This window comes from Meriones unguiculatus, chromosome 5 (assembly GCF_030254825.1).
Source record: "Meriones unguiculatus strain TT.TT164.6M chromosome 5, Bangor_MerUng_6.1, whole genome shotgun sequence".
Classification (NCBI taxonomy): domain Eukaryota; kingdom Metazoa; phylum Chordata; class Mammalia; order Rodentia; family Muridae; genus Meriones; species Meriones unguiculatus.
In genome coordinates, this window is record NC_083353.1 from 33,741,488 (window position 1) to 33,758,652 (window position 17,165).

A 17,165-nucleotide genomic window follows, 5' to 3' on the forward strand; every position below is an offset into this window, starting at 1 on the left:
GCTGATTCCCCCCCCCCCCACACACACACACTCTGGTTTCAATCCGGATACTGCACTGTGATACTTATTCTAAGAATCCTGTCTCAACTTTGTGTAAACAGGCCAAAATAAAACAACTAGCCACAATGTTGTGCAATGGGAGGAGCCAGAGGACAGGAAAGAGGGGAGGAGCCAGAGGGGAGGAAATGAGTGGGAGGAGAAAGGGCAAGAGGAGAGCTAGGAGAAGAGAGCTGGAGGAGATCTTGGAATGATATGAAGAGATGGACTGGGCCTACTATATCCTTAAAAGCAAGTATGGTGTGGGTGAATCTAAATGTTAGGAAACTATGAGGGCTTGGAGGTTTAGGAGGAAGTAACTACTGCCCAGCATTGTGTTCTAGGTTAACTAAATAAATCCCAGTGTCTGTGTGGTGATTTGAGTATTCAGCTGTTTGGGATTAACAGCAGCATTTCTAAAAGATAAACCAACAGTAAATATTAATCACCACCTACAACACACATGCCACTGTGAAACCTCCACTGCGCATTCCATGTGTTTTCTCTTTTTTTGTCTTGTAAGCTTTTCTTTTTCTTTTTATAATTTTTTTTGTTTATTCACTATGTATCCCAACTGTAGCCCCCTCCCTAATCCCCTTCCAATCCCATCCACCCTCCCTCTTTTCTCCTATGCCCCTTCCCCAGTCCACTGATAGGGGGGTCCTCCTCCCCTTCCCTCTGACCCTGGCCTATCCGGTCTCATCAGGAGTGGCTGCATTGTCTTCCTCTGTGGCCTGGTAAGGCTGCTCCCTCCTCAGTGGGAGGTGATCAAAGAGCCAGCCACTGACTTCATGTCCCTGTCCCTTTACTAGGAGATAACCTAGAACTCCTGCACAGATATAGCTCATGGCAGCTCAGTCTTCATGTATTTTCTTACCAGCTACTGCAGTTATTGGCACAGCTTTAAACTTAACAGAAACGTCTGCAAAGGTCCCTCCTGTTCGAGTCACATTGATAATTGGTCCAGCATGATTTTCTTCTACATGAACAATTGCTGCTGACAGCTGCACTGTTCCAAATGCATCATCATTGGCAACAATAATGACATGGGCCACAGTTTCCACCTTGGGCCCAAGGCGTGGAGAACATGGGACTGAAACACAGAAGGGGTGGCATACAGTGAATCCTTAAGACATGATAACAGCCACTGAAGATCCAACAGAATTCTCATTCTCTGCCCTATTAGTTTTTCAAAGTTTAAATATGTCTACCTGTCAGCCTTAATCTAGGCATTAGAAATACAAAAACAAGGTAAATAGGAAATCTGTCTTCTCTTTTAAAACATCTAGGAATTATAAACATCATCAAAGGAGCAGCTGTACTGTAAGAATATAATAAGTATTAACAAAATTGATGATCCCATGTGCTAAATGACTGTATTGATTATTTAATATTGCCCTGGTCTTGTTTCCATGAAGTCATTACAATTGCTCTGTTCTTTGTAATACTCATTCAATGCAATTTGAAGCTATCTTTCTGCGTAGGTTTTACTCATGTTTGACTCATAATAAACTATTTTTCTATATTTAAAAAAAGAACTTTTTTTTTCCAAGTATCATCAATTTATGTGGCATTAATTGACTGCTAAGAGCCTAGAGGATTACCTTTAAGTTACTGCCATGCCATTGCTAAAACAAAATTTCAAGCCAAAAAAAAAAAAAAATGGGTAGGAAAATGCTAGATCCCAAAGCCTAAATCCAGCTACAAACAGTCCTCGCCTGTCTGTGGGACACACACTGGCACTCATGCCCCATCTTACTTGAATGCCTTCTCTCCCAGTGCCTTCTTTCCCTCCTCTTGCATTTCCTACCACTTAGTAATCACTGTATTGATCTCTTCTTTGAAATAAACTTCCTAAGCTTTCACATAAAATATTCACAGTATTTATCTTTCTACACATGGCTTACTTCACTTATAATAGCATCCTCTAGATCCATTTATTTGGTTGCAAAACACAATTTTATTCTTTATACAATTAATAATATCCACATGCAAATAATAATAATAATATAGGTACCCCTTTTTTCTATCTCTCTGCTGATATATTTGAATTGAATATATGCCGTAGTTAGGGTTACTATTGCTGTGATGAAACAAGGCTTATTTGTCCTACATATCCTGAGTCACAGTCCATTTAAGGGAAGCCAAGGCAAGAAGTCAAAACAGGTGGGAATCATGAGGCAGGAGCTGATGTGGAAGCCATGGAGAAATGCTGCTTACTTGCTTGCTCCTTATGGCTTGCTCAGCCTTTTCTCTTATACAACCCTGGATCACCAATCCAAAGATGGCACCAACCACAATGGGCTAGGCCCTACCCAATCAATCACTCATTAAGAAAATGCCTTAAAGCTGGATCTTATGGAAACATGTTCTCAACTAAGGTTCTCTCATCTCAGATGACTGTGGTTTGTGTCAAATTGACAGAAAACTAACCAGCACAATGCATTTGATATATTTGTATATGTAATTGATGTATTTGGATTGCATATATGCATGCATATACATAGACACATACCTTTCTATAGATATGGACTTAATGCCACAAAGAAGTTAATGAAATTACCTAAGGTCTTATGTTAGCACCTGTCAGATATAACCAAGAAATAAACTGTAAAGATTCATTTCCTCCTTCAAATGTGAAGAAGGAAAGGCAGTTATCCACAAGTGGGCACCCTACTTTGAAAAGTGCTCTCATACTGCAAACATTCACAAAACTTGATGACTACATTCTAAGTACATTCTAAGTAAGGCTTACCAGAGGTTACACTGGTTTTCGTCTATTAAAATCTGAGTCTGTCTTACCCTCTTCTCCTCCCTGACTCTCTTAACTTTTCACTTCTCTACTCTTTAGCCTAAGAGCAGATCTGTATTACCTCATAAAAAGCATTCTACTTCTCCCATCCCAACAGCACAGTGATTCTCTGAATTCTGCTAATGCCATTCTACTAATATCTGCTCCATTTCTGAAGGCTTACAACACAGCAGACACTGTATCACTTTATATACATTATCACATGCAATAGCCCTAATATAGGCACATAATGAATAATGAAATTATTTATATTACTATTATTTCCTAATTCTATAAGGAAAATAGAATTTTCAGATATGTCCAACAGCCTGTTATTCTACGCTGGAACAGTTACCCAACACCAGCAAGGCAGCTCCACACCACTGTCACGTGCAATCATCCTTTTTGGTTTGATCTCAAATCTCAATAAATTGTAAATTGCTTGAAAGACAATATGTATTTTAAAATTCTTACTTGATAAGCCTAATTATTGGGTTCTATTTCAACTTCTTTGCTGTTATTACTGATCATAAATTTATCTTAATAAATATAAAAGACTGTTGTTCATCTTGTATAATCTTTACCCAGCTAGCTTTACTCACCTTTAACCTTACCTTTCTTATACGATCCTCTGTTTCTAAAACTTTAATTTTTCATTTTCATAGCCTCATCTTTAATAATAATGACATACTTATAGATACTTACTTGGATGACTCTGTACTCTTTCTACTAAAGAAGAATTGAAAAGTTCAATGAACACAGATTCTGACCGTTCTGGTTCGTCATCATCCAGGATTGAAACAGTTATTGTTGCCTCAGTCTGATTAGCTCTGAAAAGAGCTACTCCTGATGCTGATATGTAATCTCCTCCTTGAGTTGCTCTAGCTAGATTGGATGGGAAATAAGGTGGTTTTTCCATATCATCTACAGTTGCATATGAGATTGCAACTTCTCCCATAAGGCCTTTCAACCTTATTATTGATAATGTGATATTCTGGGTTGCTTCTTCCACACTAATAGGTCTGGTTTTGTTAGAAAAAATGAACACCCCATAAGGATCATCACTAGCCAAAATTGTCAGTGTGGCATTAGTAAGAACTCCCAAGGAACCATGGGAGACATTGAGGATGGACACGGTGAGTGCCTTGTCTAGCTCTGGCTCCTCGTCCGGCAGTATCTCCACAATGATGCAGGCAGTCCTCTGCCCAATATCAAACGTAACATTCCCAGAAGTGACAGCGAGATCCCCATCTGGGTCAGCGTCCACCTTCCAATGGAGAGTCACTGCAGACAGGGCTCCCTGAGTCCGTGAGACCTGTGGAAGATTTTAGATTTAAGAGGAGAAGCTGGAGCATCGAGCCATGTGTACCATTAAGAACACAATGATAGAGCCAGAGTAAATCTTATCTTGTCTTTAACTTGTTTTTTAACTTTTACTTTAGTTCTCAAGGCTATAAGACTATTGAAGATAGGGGTCAGGCACAACCTACCCCTGGATCCCTCCAGGACCCTTATAGACGGAGAGTATATAAAACTACTGCGGCAGAAAACTGCAACCTAGATGTAAAATGTTCAGCTTCCGGGTAAATCACAGCTGTTACCTTCTGTGAAGATACAGTGCATACCAATAATAAATCAAATGTGGCTGATGATTTATTATACTGATGCACAAACAAGGTTTTTTTTTATATTTACTGAAAAGCACTGTGCATCTTCCACTGTAAAGAATAAACCAGTTATATTTTTCAGGGAAGTTATTTTCAATATATTTGGCCTGAAGTACAATAAAGTACAGTTAAAAGAAACACTTCTATATATTAAGAATAAAAAACAGAAAATATTCTAAAGAAATACTAATAATAATTTTATTTGTATTTAAAATATCATTTTCACCTCAAAATAAAAATGAGTCAATAATTTTATTAAAGTATCAGCCTATTTTATATTTTTCATCTTAAGTAATTATTCTTCCTAAAGTTAACTAATTAATTTCACATCATATTATTCAATTATTTGGACAAAGACAAAGAAACCTGTCATTAAGTACACAGGAGGATGTATTTGCATCATCTTTCTTCATTGTTATATGGTAAGTGAGAAAACTGAGTGAGCTGTGAGCTGTTAAGTCGCTTTGAAATACAGTCCTTCTTAATCCCTGCTATAACTTAGCAGCACAGGCACAGGGAAAGCTAAGATTAGCAATGTTGCTACTATTCACAAGTATTAGGGATTACCTTTTCACTCTTGTTAGATGACATCGGCCCATATGGCCATGAATTCACTTACACTTACTCATAAAGTACTTCCTTCTCAGCACTCACATCCCTCAAACATGGCTTCACAAAGGCAAGTAATCCTTGGTTTCTAAAGTGATCAATGAGTAGAGTCCTCTGCCAACTCAGACTGGATATACACCATGAAAGAACAAAAATTATTTTAAAAATAACTTTCCCATCTATCTATCTATCTATCTATCTATCTATCTATCTATCTATCTATCTGTCTGTCTGTCTGTCTGTCTGTCTGTCTGTCTATCCATCCATCCATCTATCTATCATCTATTTATCATCTATCTATCATCTATCTATTTATCATCTATTGTTGGCATAATGCTCTTGTGGACTGTACAGTTTACCCTTGTTCATTCAAATGCTGATTTCTCTATCTCACGACATGATTTTAATCTGGATGGACATTGCCTGGTGATGTTTATTATGTTTATATATAAATATATATATTTAAATATATATACATGTATATATATTTTTCATATTTACTGAAAAGCACTGTGCATCTTCCACTGTAAAGAATAGAACAGTTATATTTTTCAGGGAAGTTATTTTCAATATATTTGGCCCGAAGTACAATAAAGTACAGTTAAAAGAAACTTTATTCTAAACTTTATTCTCAGGCTTCTTCAGCTTAGTTTGCTGCAAAGAATAACCTGTATATAAGCAAAAACTGAAAAGAGCTGCAGTGTCCAGGGGGCTTGAGCTTAAAAATATTAGCAATGTGGATTTTATCAGCGCTATAAACAAAAGAATTTTTAAAAGCAGTCATAATTTCAAATAGCAGCTCCTGTCACTTCTGCGAGTGTCACCTTCTTCAGAAGTTGCCTCAGTTCAGTTTGCCTAATTCTTAGAAGTCTCATTAAAATTCTCCACCAGATCTGGAACTTCATCATCATCTTCTCCAGTAACAAGCGGTGCTTTTCCATCCACAGATTGTTTGGGCAGGGCTTCAGCCAGTCTCCTTAAACTAGTCAGACTGTCTGCACCAAGCTGGTTTAGGATGCTGGGAAGCATTTCTGTCAGCTGCTTTTTCTCAGCGTGGCCTGTAATGGTGAAGGTGTTTGCTACCAGAGATGCCTGAACTTTAGATCACTGTTCCTCAGTTTGTCAACATGTTCACCTCTTCAATGCCCCAGATACTGTTTACCCCTAACTTCTTTAAGAAGAACTGCGGTGTTTTGTTTTGTTTTTTCATTTGCTGTGACTGTTCTGTGAATCACTTTCTGTCTGTGAGCAGTTCCTTTCCCACCAAAGCGCACTAGTGCCTGCAGTTTGGCGAATTTTTCCTGGTTCATGACCGTTTCTTTTATCTTGTGGGAGTGGAAACGGGGCTGCTTGGGGGACTAGGGTTCCCAGTAGGGGTTTTTTGGGCAGAGCAGCTGAGGTAAGGTGCACACACAAGGGGATGCAAGATGGCAGGAGTGGGAGGCCAGAAGTGTGATGCTTACTCTGAGCATCTCCTGTCTCAAGTTTGTGTAAACATGCTACCACTTGTTCTCTGTGTTGTCAATAAAGACAACCAACAAATGTTGATCAATGCAGAGAACAGGGTGGGACATCCTGGTCCCACGTAGGGAGGAGAAAGGTCAGAGTGCGGGTGGGATACATGAGGAGAAGACTGAAAAACATCAGGAGAAATGAACTGGTCTTAGGATATAACTAAAAAGCAAGTAAAATGTGAGAAATCTGAATGGGAGGAAGCTATACTAGCTTGGAGGTTTAGGATGGAGAAGTTAATGTGTAGCCCTGTGTTCTAGATTATTTAAATGTAATCTCTCTGTGTGGTTATTTGCGTATATAGCTGCTTAGGGAGTAACCACTGCTTTACTAAAATATAAATCAATATTAAATATTAACAATCTTTCAACAATCTATCATCTACCTTTCTATGATCTATTATCTACCTATCTATTTCAGGGGCATGCCACCATAAGAGAGTAGAGGGCAGAGGATGTCTTTCAGCAGTCAGTTCTTTCCTTCCACCATAAAAAAACTCAGGTGTCGGGCTTGGTGGGAAGTACCTTTCCTTGCTAAGTGATCTATCTCCCTAGCCCCTGGAGGCCATTTTCTTTTTCTAAGCCACTGAGCATTTGAAGTGTTTGTTGCCACAGTCTATCTAAACTAATGCAGAAATGTGTAAAACACAGTTATAACAGAGGTCCACCATGAAGGGTATAGGTCAAGTCTCAGTGACTGAGGAGCTCTGGACAGGAAAGTTGACCTGACTGAGGACACCCGTAGAACCCTCCTCTGATGAGGAGATGCACACACCAAACCTGCCTGCCGGAGAACAGACCTGAAGATGGACTCTTCCATCCCCAAAGTTCCCCTTTCCTTCCTCTAAAACCTCAAAGGCCCCACGCCACTCATTTAGGGCCTCACTTTCACATCTCCATAGCCCTTCAGTTGTCCTGATTAGAGCAACTCTAATCAGATGGCTGGCTGCTTTTCTCTATTTCAAAACTGTCTCCCTCGGTTCAAGTTTAACACATCATAGTCTCTAAAAGGTCAGGAGCCCTCAAAGTAACAAATGAGTTTCTATGTAAATAAGATCCCACACTAACCACATGAACAGTAAATTATCAGTTGGCCATCTGCACTACTGGTACATCTGCACTCACTCATAACCACTTACACAGAAAAAAAGAAAAGAGAAGGAAAAGCATGTCTTCCCAATATACTACACCATTTTACGATTAGGAAGGGTCTCAAAAAGTACTCACATTTAATACTACAGTACTGTACCCATCCTCTGGTTCGGTTCCACTGACAAAGAGCGACTCGGAGCTGAATTCAAACACCCCATGAGCATGGTCGGAGGCAGCAATTGTCACCAGAATCTGCGAAGCCACTCCCAGACTGGCTGCATGTACAAGTTTCCAGAAATAGAAAAAAAAAAAAAAAGTTACTCAGCATTTTACAAACCACCATAAAAGCCAACAAGGACCTATTTGGGAAAATGTAGTGCTTTCCATTAATGGAATACATTCTCATTTGCCTTAGGAAGGGGACAGACGGCTGCTACAAACACGTGTGCAACAGTGCTGCTCAAGCACTTGGAGGTGAATAGGGAGAATCTGTTTTCTTTTCTTTCTCTATGAAAGAACATCGTCCCCCACAGAGCACATGAGGAAGGTCTCCCACGACTCGGCTGTCCTCTAATGCATACAAGCCAAACCAACTCTGAGCTCCCTGAGACAGTGCTTTCCCTGGGACTTTAATACATCCAAAAGCAGAGTCTTGGTTTCCAATGTGCATTACCTCTAAGCCTGCTTTTCCATCATATCCTTATAGATTTGTTTCCTCGGATCCCAAATAATCCATATCTACAGCAGAAAGATGCTAATGCCTACAGAAGCATTTGGAGTGGGCTCCTAATTAGTATTTTTTAAATTAATGCCAGCAGAAAAATGCTAAAAGCAACAGCCACAGATAGCAATGGCATGACGTACTGACTGATTAGAACTGAGGGGAGCAGCCTGAGCAGCATGCACCAAGGCCAAGATGCAAAGCCTGACACTGGGAAAGGAGCACTGAAGGGCTCAACATGGTGTTCCCTTACAAGGCAGCACTTCTAAATAGTCTCACACATGTGAAAGCAACTAGGATGAAAGCTGGGGCACGTTTGTACATGAATCTATTTCAAAAGAAACCTCTATTTAATAGCAATTAACTAGAAACTTATTTTCCCTTCATTTCTTTCTGATGTTTCTCATTTGTTTTGATCAAATGATACATACAAAGATTCATGTTCCTTATTTTACAGAAAATAACTGGGATGGATTTGACCTGAAAATAAAAATGCTCCACTGATCACTTTACAGGTATTCTGAGTCATGTAAGGACTTTCAACAATTGTTTATTTTTAATTTTTATTTTTTGCATTAAGCAAAAAAATGTTCTATCCAGTCAGAGACAGCAAACCACGTAGGTTCCACATCATGAGGAGGGTCTGGCCATCAGAAGCAGATAGAGGTGTAATTCTGTCTCCATCACCAGGGAACAATTCTTCCTAAAGCTGCTGTGATGGTTAATGAGTTAAGACACACAACAGGTCATCTAGTTGCAGTAGATGACAGGAAGTGATTAGCATGGTTATCTCTGAGATGAGAAGCTAAAACAAAACTACCAGTCTAGTCAATGACTTGAGGTAGCTGCTTACCATGTGCGTGCACGGGTGGGAGGAAGAAATCCACATCCCCTTCTCCACTACCACTGCCATCAGCCCGAAAGAGTTCAGACACTTCACAAGAGACACACAGGGACAGCCCACATGACACACAGCAACACAAGGAGAAAATGAAGAACGTATCAAGTAAAAAAGAAAACGCAGTAATAGCCACTCAGGGTTGCACATTCTTCCATATGCAACCTGTCGTTCTGAACAATGATATGTAGCATCATGTGTGAACTTAGTAAATGTTTCTAGCTTTAGGGAGCACTCCATACAAATAGTAACTAAAACTTTCTATGTTAAATAATTTAATTTGGAATTTTTCAGTAATTTAATTTACAATAACGTAAATCTGTAGCATTTAAAAATATTAGATAATAGTTGTGTATATAATCATATATTTAGACTTACAAGCCAGTGAAGGTCACCTTGTCGCTAACAAGTAATTCAAAACTAGAGAAATATATCTGAGATTTCCCCATCCACACATTCAGACCCCACCACATATACTGTTCTCAGACTTCAATGCCTACTTGACACAGACATTGTCAGAAGAGTCTTTGACCGTCAACCCATTTTAACCCTGTCTACCCCTCATAAGGGATACCAGCTGCCCCTGGTCAACAAAATACTGTGCTTCCTTAATATCTCAGCTTTCTCACCTACCAAAGGCACTGTATTTTACAGAAACCTGGCAAAGCTTAAAAAACATAATTAAAATAATACTCTAAAATATGTAATGCCTGAGGAATATAGAACTATAATAAATATAAAAGTTACACTTTCATATCTAATACCCCTTATACTCCAACCGTGATTTTTCAAAATAGTTATAAAGAAAGGAAGGATAACAATGAAAAAGAACAGAGAAGAAAATCAAGCCACATTTACCAATATCCTTGATTGACAGGCCCAGGTTAAGGTCTGTCTTGGTTTTTGTCCTTCCCTCAATAGAGACTATAGTAGTTCAGGCGTGAGAACTTGGAACACACCCATGGCCTAAAATCATCTCAGAAACAGAATGGATTGCCAGCAACCAAAGCTCTGCTCCCATACTGTCTAGAAGCCATAAGAAATAAATGTAAAGTTCAATGTCACATATACCTTGATTAGCACCAAATATCTCTTGAGGCCATGGTTAGCATGTCCTGTCAACTTTGGAGAGAAAAGACTATGGCACAAGGAGTGCTCTTCTGACCCACAAAGAATTTGGCCCTGCAAGCTGTTCATTTATTACCCAGTCCCTAAGAATGAGTACACAGCAAAGGTCAACGTCTACACTGGTTCTCCTCTTACCCTTAACTTACAATTTAGTTCATCTGTCACTACTTCTTAGTAGGAAACTACAAATGGCAGTCCATCACCAGGAAGTATACAATGCATAATTTAAATGTCTAAGGAAATGTTGCTGAACTCAAAAGTGCCACTATGATGATAAATATCTCAGTCACATCTGCTGAATGGGATGCAGGTCAATGCTCAGCCACTTCTCGAGTATGTATGGGACCTTTGGATTGATCCCAGAACTGCAAAATACTGATTTTTGTTTTTTCTGCGCCAGAATCATGCTATGCCCTGGCTGGCCTGGAACTCTTGATATAGATTAAACTGGCCTCAAACTCAGAGTTCAATCTGTCTCTGCTTCCAAAATGCTGGAATTAAGGCATGTGACATCACACCTGGCCCATGATGAGTCCTTCTTAACCCAAACTGGTGACGGTCACGATTTCTCTCAAGTTTTCTTTGAGCTAAGTGATACAAACAAACAGTGCAGGTTGATCTTTTCACTCATGAAACTGCTGTCCTGAGAACTCTGATGAGGCAATGTGAGCTTGTCTCTAGGGCAAGCGTGGTATTTTTACATGCACCCTTCCAGCATATGTTTTCTTGTCCTATACATCCACCAACATGTGGTGTTGTTTATGGATCTGTCCTCTGCTCCCAAGCACTGGCTTGGTTCCCATTGTCTTCACCTAGGTTAGAGGCATGGAAAAGCAGAATTTTGCTTACTTACTCATATAAAACCAAGACAATTGTTATAAAAAGGGCCGACCTACATTTTTAGTTTCAAAGCTTTCTATACTATGATTTCTTCATTAAATAATGCAGATGTTGACAATAAAAAGATAATGTCCGGCTTTGCAGTGGGAGGAAATGAAAACACCGCCTTTCTTGTACCAGTCAGAGGCAGTGCAGTGCCCCAGCACGTATGTCACAGCCTAAGCAGCCTACCTGAGGAACACATTAATTCCTCTGCAAGAACACAAGATGTAGCTCAACCACGTGGAATAACTACCACGAACAGCTTCATGTTACCAGAGAAAGTGTGGCCGTGCATTGAGTTTTAACTGCAAAGACCTTTGCTAATCAGTTTTCTGACTCTCAGAACTAGGAATAAGCTCTAATAGAACCAGTAAGAAATTTCCAAATGAAGGAAAATATCCTGGTGTCTAGGGTTGTGAATGTGCACAACTGCAGTCTAAGTAATTCAAAGGAATCTTTGAATCGGCACTATCTGGTGGCCACATGGTTGGCAGACAAGCAAATACTTGATATTTATGTGTAACCAATCTTACCTCCTCCATCCGCGTTAAACAACTCAACTTTAAAAGATTTTTCCAGTTCAGGGATGGAATTATCAGTGATGTTGACAAAAATATATTTATATCTCTCTCCTGATTGAAATTCTACTGTGCCAGTAATACTCTGAAACACAAATGAGATTTATCCATCATATTACAATTTCTCTGTGAATAAAATTGCAAAATGAAAATGTTTACTATATGCAAATTGTTACTAATTCTGAAATGGGAAAAGTAAACACATATAAGTAAATATGGAGATGTAAATTCTAAACACACAGACATTTATTATTATTTTTTGAGATGCTGGAAATTGAATGCAAGATTTTGCATATGACAGTCAAATGCTCTATCAAATAGATTCCTCCCAAGCTCTAACAAATACTTATTTTTCAGTTGAATAAAGTAGGTAGACTTCTGTTTTCTCATTTCTTATTCATCAAAAAAAAAATGGAGAAAGAAAATAAGAAGTGTTGGCATTCATCCCCAGAGTGACCCTGCTCAATGAACAAATACATCAATAATATATAGATAAATTAAGGTTAAGAAAGCTGTGTCTGTACCATCACACATGTACAGATCAAGAAAAAAAATGGCTCTGTCAATTTCTAAATCCTTAGTACCATATTAAAGTGTCATATTGCTGCTCCTTTGATGAAAAAAATTGATAAAATTGAAAAAAACACATGTACACATAATATCTTTGTAATTTTCTCTTTATCTTGTGGACCTTCTTAGAGATTTTGAATAATGAAGAATCCTGTTTTTACATGTATCCAACCAGTGTAACAAACCATATTATAACAACTACACAGGGACACCTAAGGATCAGTACAGCATATGGTAGAGTAGCTATCCAAGTGCCATATTCTAGTGCAATAAACTGTCAACTCACACACATTTAAAGGGTCATGAAATAACCAGTGCTTATTTTCTTGATTGATAGATTCATTGTACAATGCAAGACACTTCCAGCCCTCTGTTAGGACTGTGTGCAAAAGCAGAGGTACAAATGCAGCTTCAAAAGGTGTGGTGATGGGCTGAAGAAAGGGCTCAGTGGCTAAGAGCCCTTGTTCTTCCTGAACATCCACAGGTTGGCTCTCAACTCTCTATAACTCTGGTTTCCGGGATCCAAGGCTCTCCTCTGGTCTCAATGGGGATGACATACACCTGGTGCACACAAACACCATGTAGCCCACAGACTCGGTCTCCAAGGGGGTCCCTAGTAAGGGGAGCAGGGACTGTCTCTGACTGAACTTAGTGGCTGGCTCTTAGATTACCTTCCCCTGAGGGAGGAGGAAGGGGAAGCTCTCCTCCCCTATCAGTGGACTAGGAGAGGGGTGTAGGGGAAGAAGGGAGAGGGAGGGTGGGACTGAGAGGAGATGAGGGAAGGGGCCACAGCCGGGGTATAAATTGAATAAATTGTAATAAATGATAATAGTTTAAAAATTTAAAGAAACTCCCAAACACATAAAATAGAAACAAAACATTCAAAAGTCTTAGTGTTATCTACCTGGTAGTCCCCTGGATTGAATGCTGTCAAGGACACTGTTCTGTATTCCACAGTCACCCTGCCAAGGAGTCCTTGTGCACGGATGACCAGTAAACGGATCTCCCCCTCCTCTTCCTGCACTGTGATGTGTGGCACACTCCTGCTAGGCAGAATCATCGCGTCTCCAGGCTGAGGAGGTGACCCTGTGGAGAACTGCAGCAAGCCTAGCAGAGAAAGACAAAGGGCTCTTAGCCAGCTGAAGCAGTCTTGTACGGTCATAGAAAAGATTTTAACAATGAGTTAATTAACATACTTTTGATGCAGAATATTTTTCTTATAACTTTAAAATTATTTTTTTTATTTTTGAGATTATAGTATAATTACATCATTTTGCCCTTTCTCCCCCATATAACCTTCCTTGCTGTCTTTCAAATTTGTAGCCTCTTCATTAATTGTTGTTATATAAAATATATCTTCTTAAATACAACCTGCTTAGTCTTTATGTGTTAAGTGTATGTAAAGCTTTTCAGAGCTGACTCTCTGGTATTCAGTAACCAATCTGTGTGCTCTTCCCTCAGGGTGGACTGTGTCTCCCACTCAGCACTCCTTGGTTGCCTGTAGTTCTTTGTGCAGGGCTGGGGCTTCATGAGAGTTCAGTGTCTCTGTTAGGCACGTCTGTTCAGTGTCTCTGTTAGGCACGTCTGTTCAGTGTCTCTGTTAGGCATGTCTGTTGGCACCATCCTGTGCAGCTCACGTTCAAGCAGTCATGTTGGTGAGTAAGATGTGTAATCATGTCTTCTAAAAATGCCAAAAGCTACAGCCATAATTGTTTTTAAGCCTTTGTAATGTGAAATACTAAGGGTGTAAGAGGGACGTAAACAATAATGCTACCCAGCTTTGACACCTATGAACCACAACAACAGTCACCATGGCACAGCACTCCTAAGGGTGCAGGAGCAGCACCCATGCCCTGACAGTACCCAAAAGCCCTCTGCTTGAACTTAAGACCCTGTCAGCAAAAAAGGAATTATGTCTGGTACTGTGAACCCAGCCAATACCCACTGCTAGTAACGTAGATCTTGGAGGCGAACCTACAACCACCACTTTACTAAACTAGCACAATCCCTAACTACATTCTAAATATGTGTCCTTATACTATATGTAAATGTGGTCCTTGCCCCTCAGGGAGTTAACTGCTCTATGCAATAGACAGAGATTTTTTTTTTTTTGTGATATAGGGTTTCTCTGTGTAGCCTTGGATGTCCTGGACTTGCTTTGTAGACCAGGCTGGGCTTGAACTCACAGAGATCTACCTACCTCAGCCTCCCTGAGTGCTGGGATTATAGATATGTGCCACCACACCTGACAAATAGAGACTTTTATAGAAACTACAACCAATCAACAACACAGAATTGTTCCAAATAATACATCTATAACACAAACCCTGAACCTAAGGTTCAGAATCACTGTAGAACAGGGGGCAAGAACACTGGAAGAGCCAGACGAACAGGAAGTTTCCTGTGACTTTTAGGAATGTAAACCACACTGAGAATGTGTTTAAGCATTCATAATGTCAAACATTAAAGTGTTAATATTTCCCTTGTCTGTATTCAAAGCAATTTACCTAATACAACTGAACAATCAACAAGAGAAACACTAAGGGAATGTAAAAATTTGTAATAATCAAAACAGTAAGCATACAGAACAAAGAAAAACTACTAAAAGCTGCAAGGGAAAAAGGCCAAGGAATGTATAATGGCAAACCCATCAGAATTACACCTGACTTCTCAACAGAGACTATGAAAGCCAGAAGGGCCTGGATGGATATCATGCAGACTCTCAGAGTACACAGATGTCAGCCCAGGCTACTATATCCAGCAAAACTCTCAGTTATCATAGAAGGATAAAACAAGATATTAAATGACAAAAATATATTTCAACAGTACCATCCCACAAATCCAGCCTTACAGAAGATTCTAGAAGGAAAAGTACAACCCAAGAAAGCTAACTAAATTTAGGAAAACACAGGAAATAAATAACCTCACTACAGCAAAACTCAAAGTATTTCCAAACATTTGCTCATATTTGGCAAGTTTCTGGAATTCTGAAATTGATATCCAGCCATACTGATGGTGCGCTGAAGAATGTGCACCACTTCCCTTAAAATGTGCCTCTAAACACAGAAGAGACATGCCCAGTTACCCACCCAGACACTCAAAGATACCCTTCTTTCAGGCATACAAAGTATTATTTTAAAGTTTTCAATTACTTCAATATTAACACACCAACATAAATATTTTAATTAAATGACTTTTGATAACTGTACAAAAGTACTTTCATAAACAATGTCCTATAAAATAGCAACAAAGACATTAGCACTTGAAGAGGCCTTAGGAGTTCTAGCTCAGATTCACTTTTAAGAAGTTCTTGAAAACACCAAGGACAGCAAGAGAAGAGAGAACACTCATTGCCTCAGATAGTGGTTTACCATAAGGGTGGTCACTGGCTTTGATGGTGATGTCTGTGGTTTCCTTCTCAGGATCTATGCTGGCACCACTGATGGGAGTTGAACCAAGTTTTCCATCTCCTGGAACTGCAGACACCAATGTCACCCGAAAATATTCATTTAGCTCAGGGATGTCCTCATCAAGAACGTATAGATTCAGCACCTGTTTAATGCAAAAGCACAGTAGTAATCACCACTTGAGAAAAACAGCCCATTCAATTATACATATGATTGAAACTGCCATTAAATATCACTAATTTCTACACAAACTTACACATTTACACATATACACCTTTGTGGTCATATATAAATAAGAGATCTGATAATATTAATTCCTTAATAATATTTACTTTAATAAACTGTGTTACCCCAAAAATTCATGTTAATATCTTGCTTCCAAGGTAATGGTATTAGGAATGGAGCCTTTGGAAGGAGCTGGGTCTTAACGGAGAATTAATGAATGAGATAACTGTCTTTATGAAGGAGGCCATGGGAAGCTCATTTACTCTTTCTACCAGATGACACAGTGAGCTGGTACTGCAGGTGTGGGGCAGAGAACGAGCCTCTCCCAGACATCGAGTCTGAAGGCATCCTGCCCTTGGGTATCCTATGATATCAAACTATGAACAAAAGGCTGCTGTCTGTAAACTCCACAATGTAAAGTACCTTGATAGCAATATAAACATTCAGGGATTTCAATATGCATCTGTAACATCAGAACTCAGGAGGCTGAGGCAGGAGGATGACAAGACCAAGGCCAATACGTTTCAAAAACAGATAAATAAAATATGCAACAATACAAATCTAGGAGATATATCATCAATTTATATAAATATTATTGTATCAGCATTAAAGAATTTGTGAAACTAACATTCAAAATTCTTAACTTTCCTCTTACAGAAAAGGAAAACTCTTTTCTGTGTTATAAAACAATAGATACACCTAATTTCACATACAGTTTAAAATGTTTAAACACAGACAAAATGTTAATCAGTAAATAACTAAACAGAAGATGAAACAGTTTCTGGGAAGCACCCGAAGAAACCCAGGCAGCGGAGCTTACCTCAGATCTCTGCCAAGGCAGGAAGGTGATAGTGCCACTGGCATTGGCAAAGTCATCAACGAGGTAATTGATGCCTTCTGACTCGATCTGTGAGATCATGTAGAAAACATGGACATAGTCCAGCGCTCCCCTGGTGCGCTCTATGACACAGGAAATGGTGGACCCCTCCTCTGTAATCTGTAATTGATCGTAAATGATCTTTAAGTTCGTGGCCATTGATATCAGTGATG

The 17,165-nt window shown here is 39.3% G+C and overlaps 1 protein-coding gene and 1 pseudogene across 1 annotated transcript in view; both read right to left on the bottom strand.

Annotated features, from left to right (window-relative positions):
- Adgrv1 (adhesion G protein-coupled receptor V1) overlaps positions 1-17,165 on the bottom strand; it is a 568,841-nt gene that overhangs the window by 451,799 nt on the left and 99,877 nt on the right. The window contains exons 22-29 of the mRNA XM_060383611.1: positions 16,936-17,112; positions 15,855-16,035; positions 13,388-13,590; positions 11,869-11,998; positions 9,281-9,361; positions 7,842-7,981; positions 3,533-4,142; positions 914-1,129 (exon numbers count right to left, since the gene is read on the bottom strand). Coding sequence (XP_060239594.1) covers positions 914-1,129; positions 3,533-4,142; positions 7,842-7,981; positions 9,281-9,361; positions 11,869-11,998; positions 13,388-13,590; positions 15,855-16,035; positions 16,936-17,112 — 1,738 coding nt within the window. The remainder of the gene's footprint in view (positions 1-913; positions 1,130-3,532; positions 4,143-7,841; positions 7,982-9,280; positions 9,362-11,868; positions 11,999-13,387; positions 13,591-15,854; positions 16,036-16,935; positions 17,113-17,165) is intronic.
- On the bottom strand, positions 5,937-6,413 carry LOC132653952 (transcription factor BTF3-like; annotated as a pseudogene).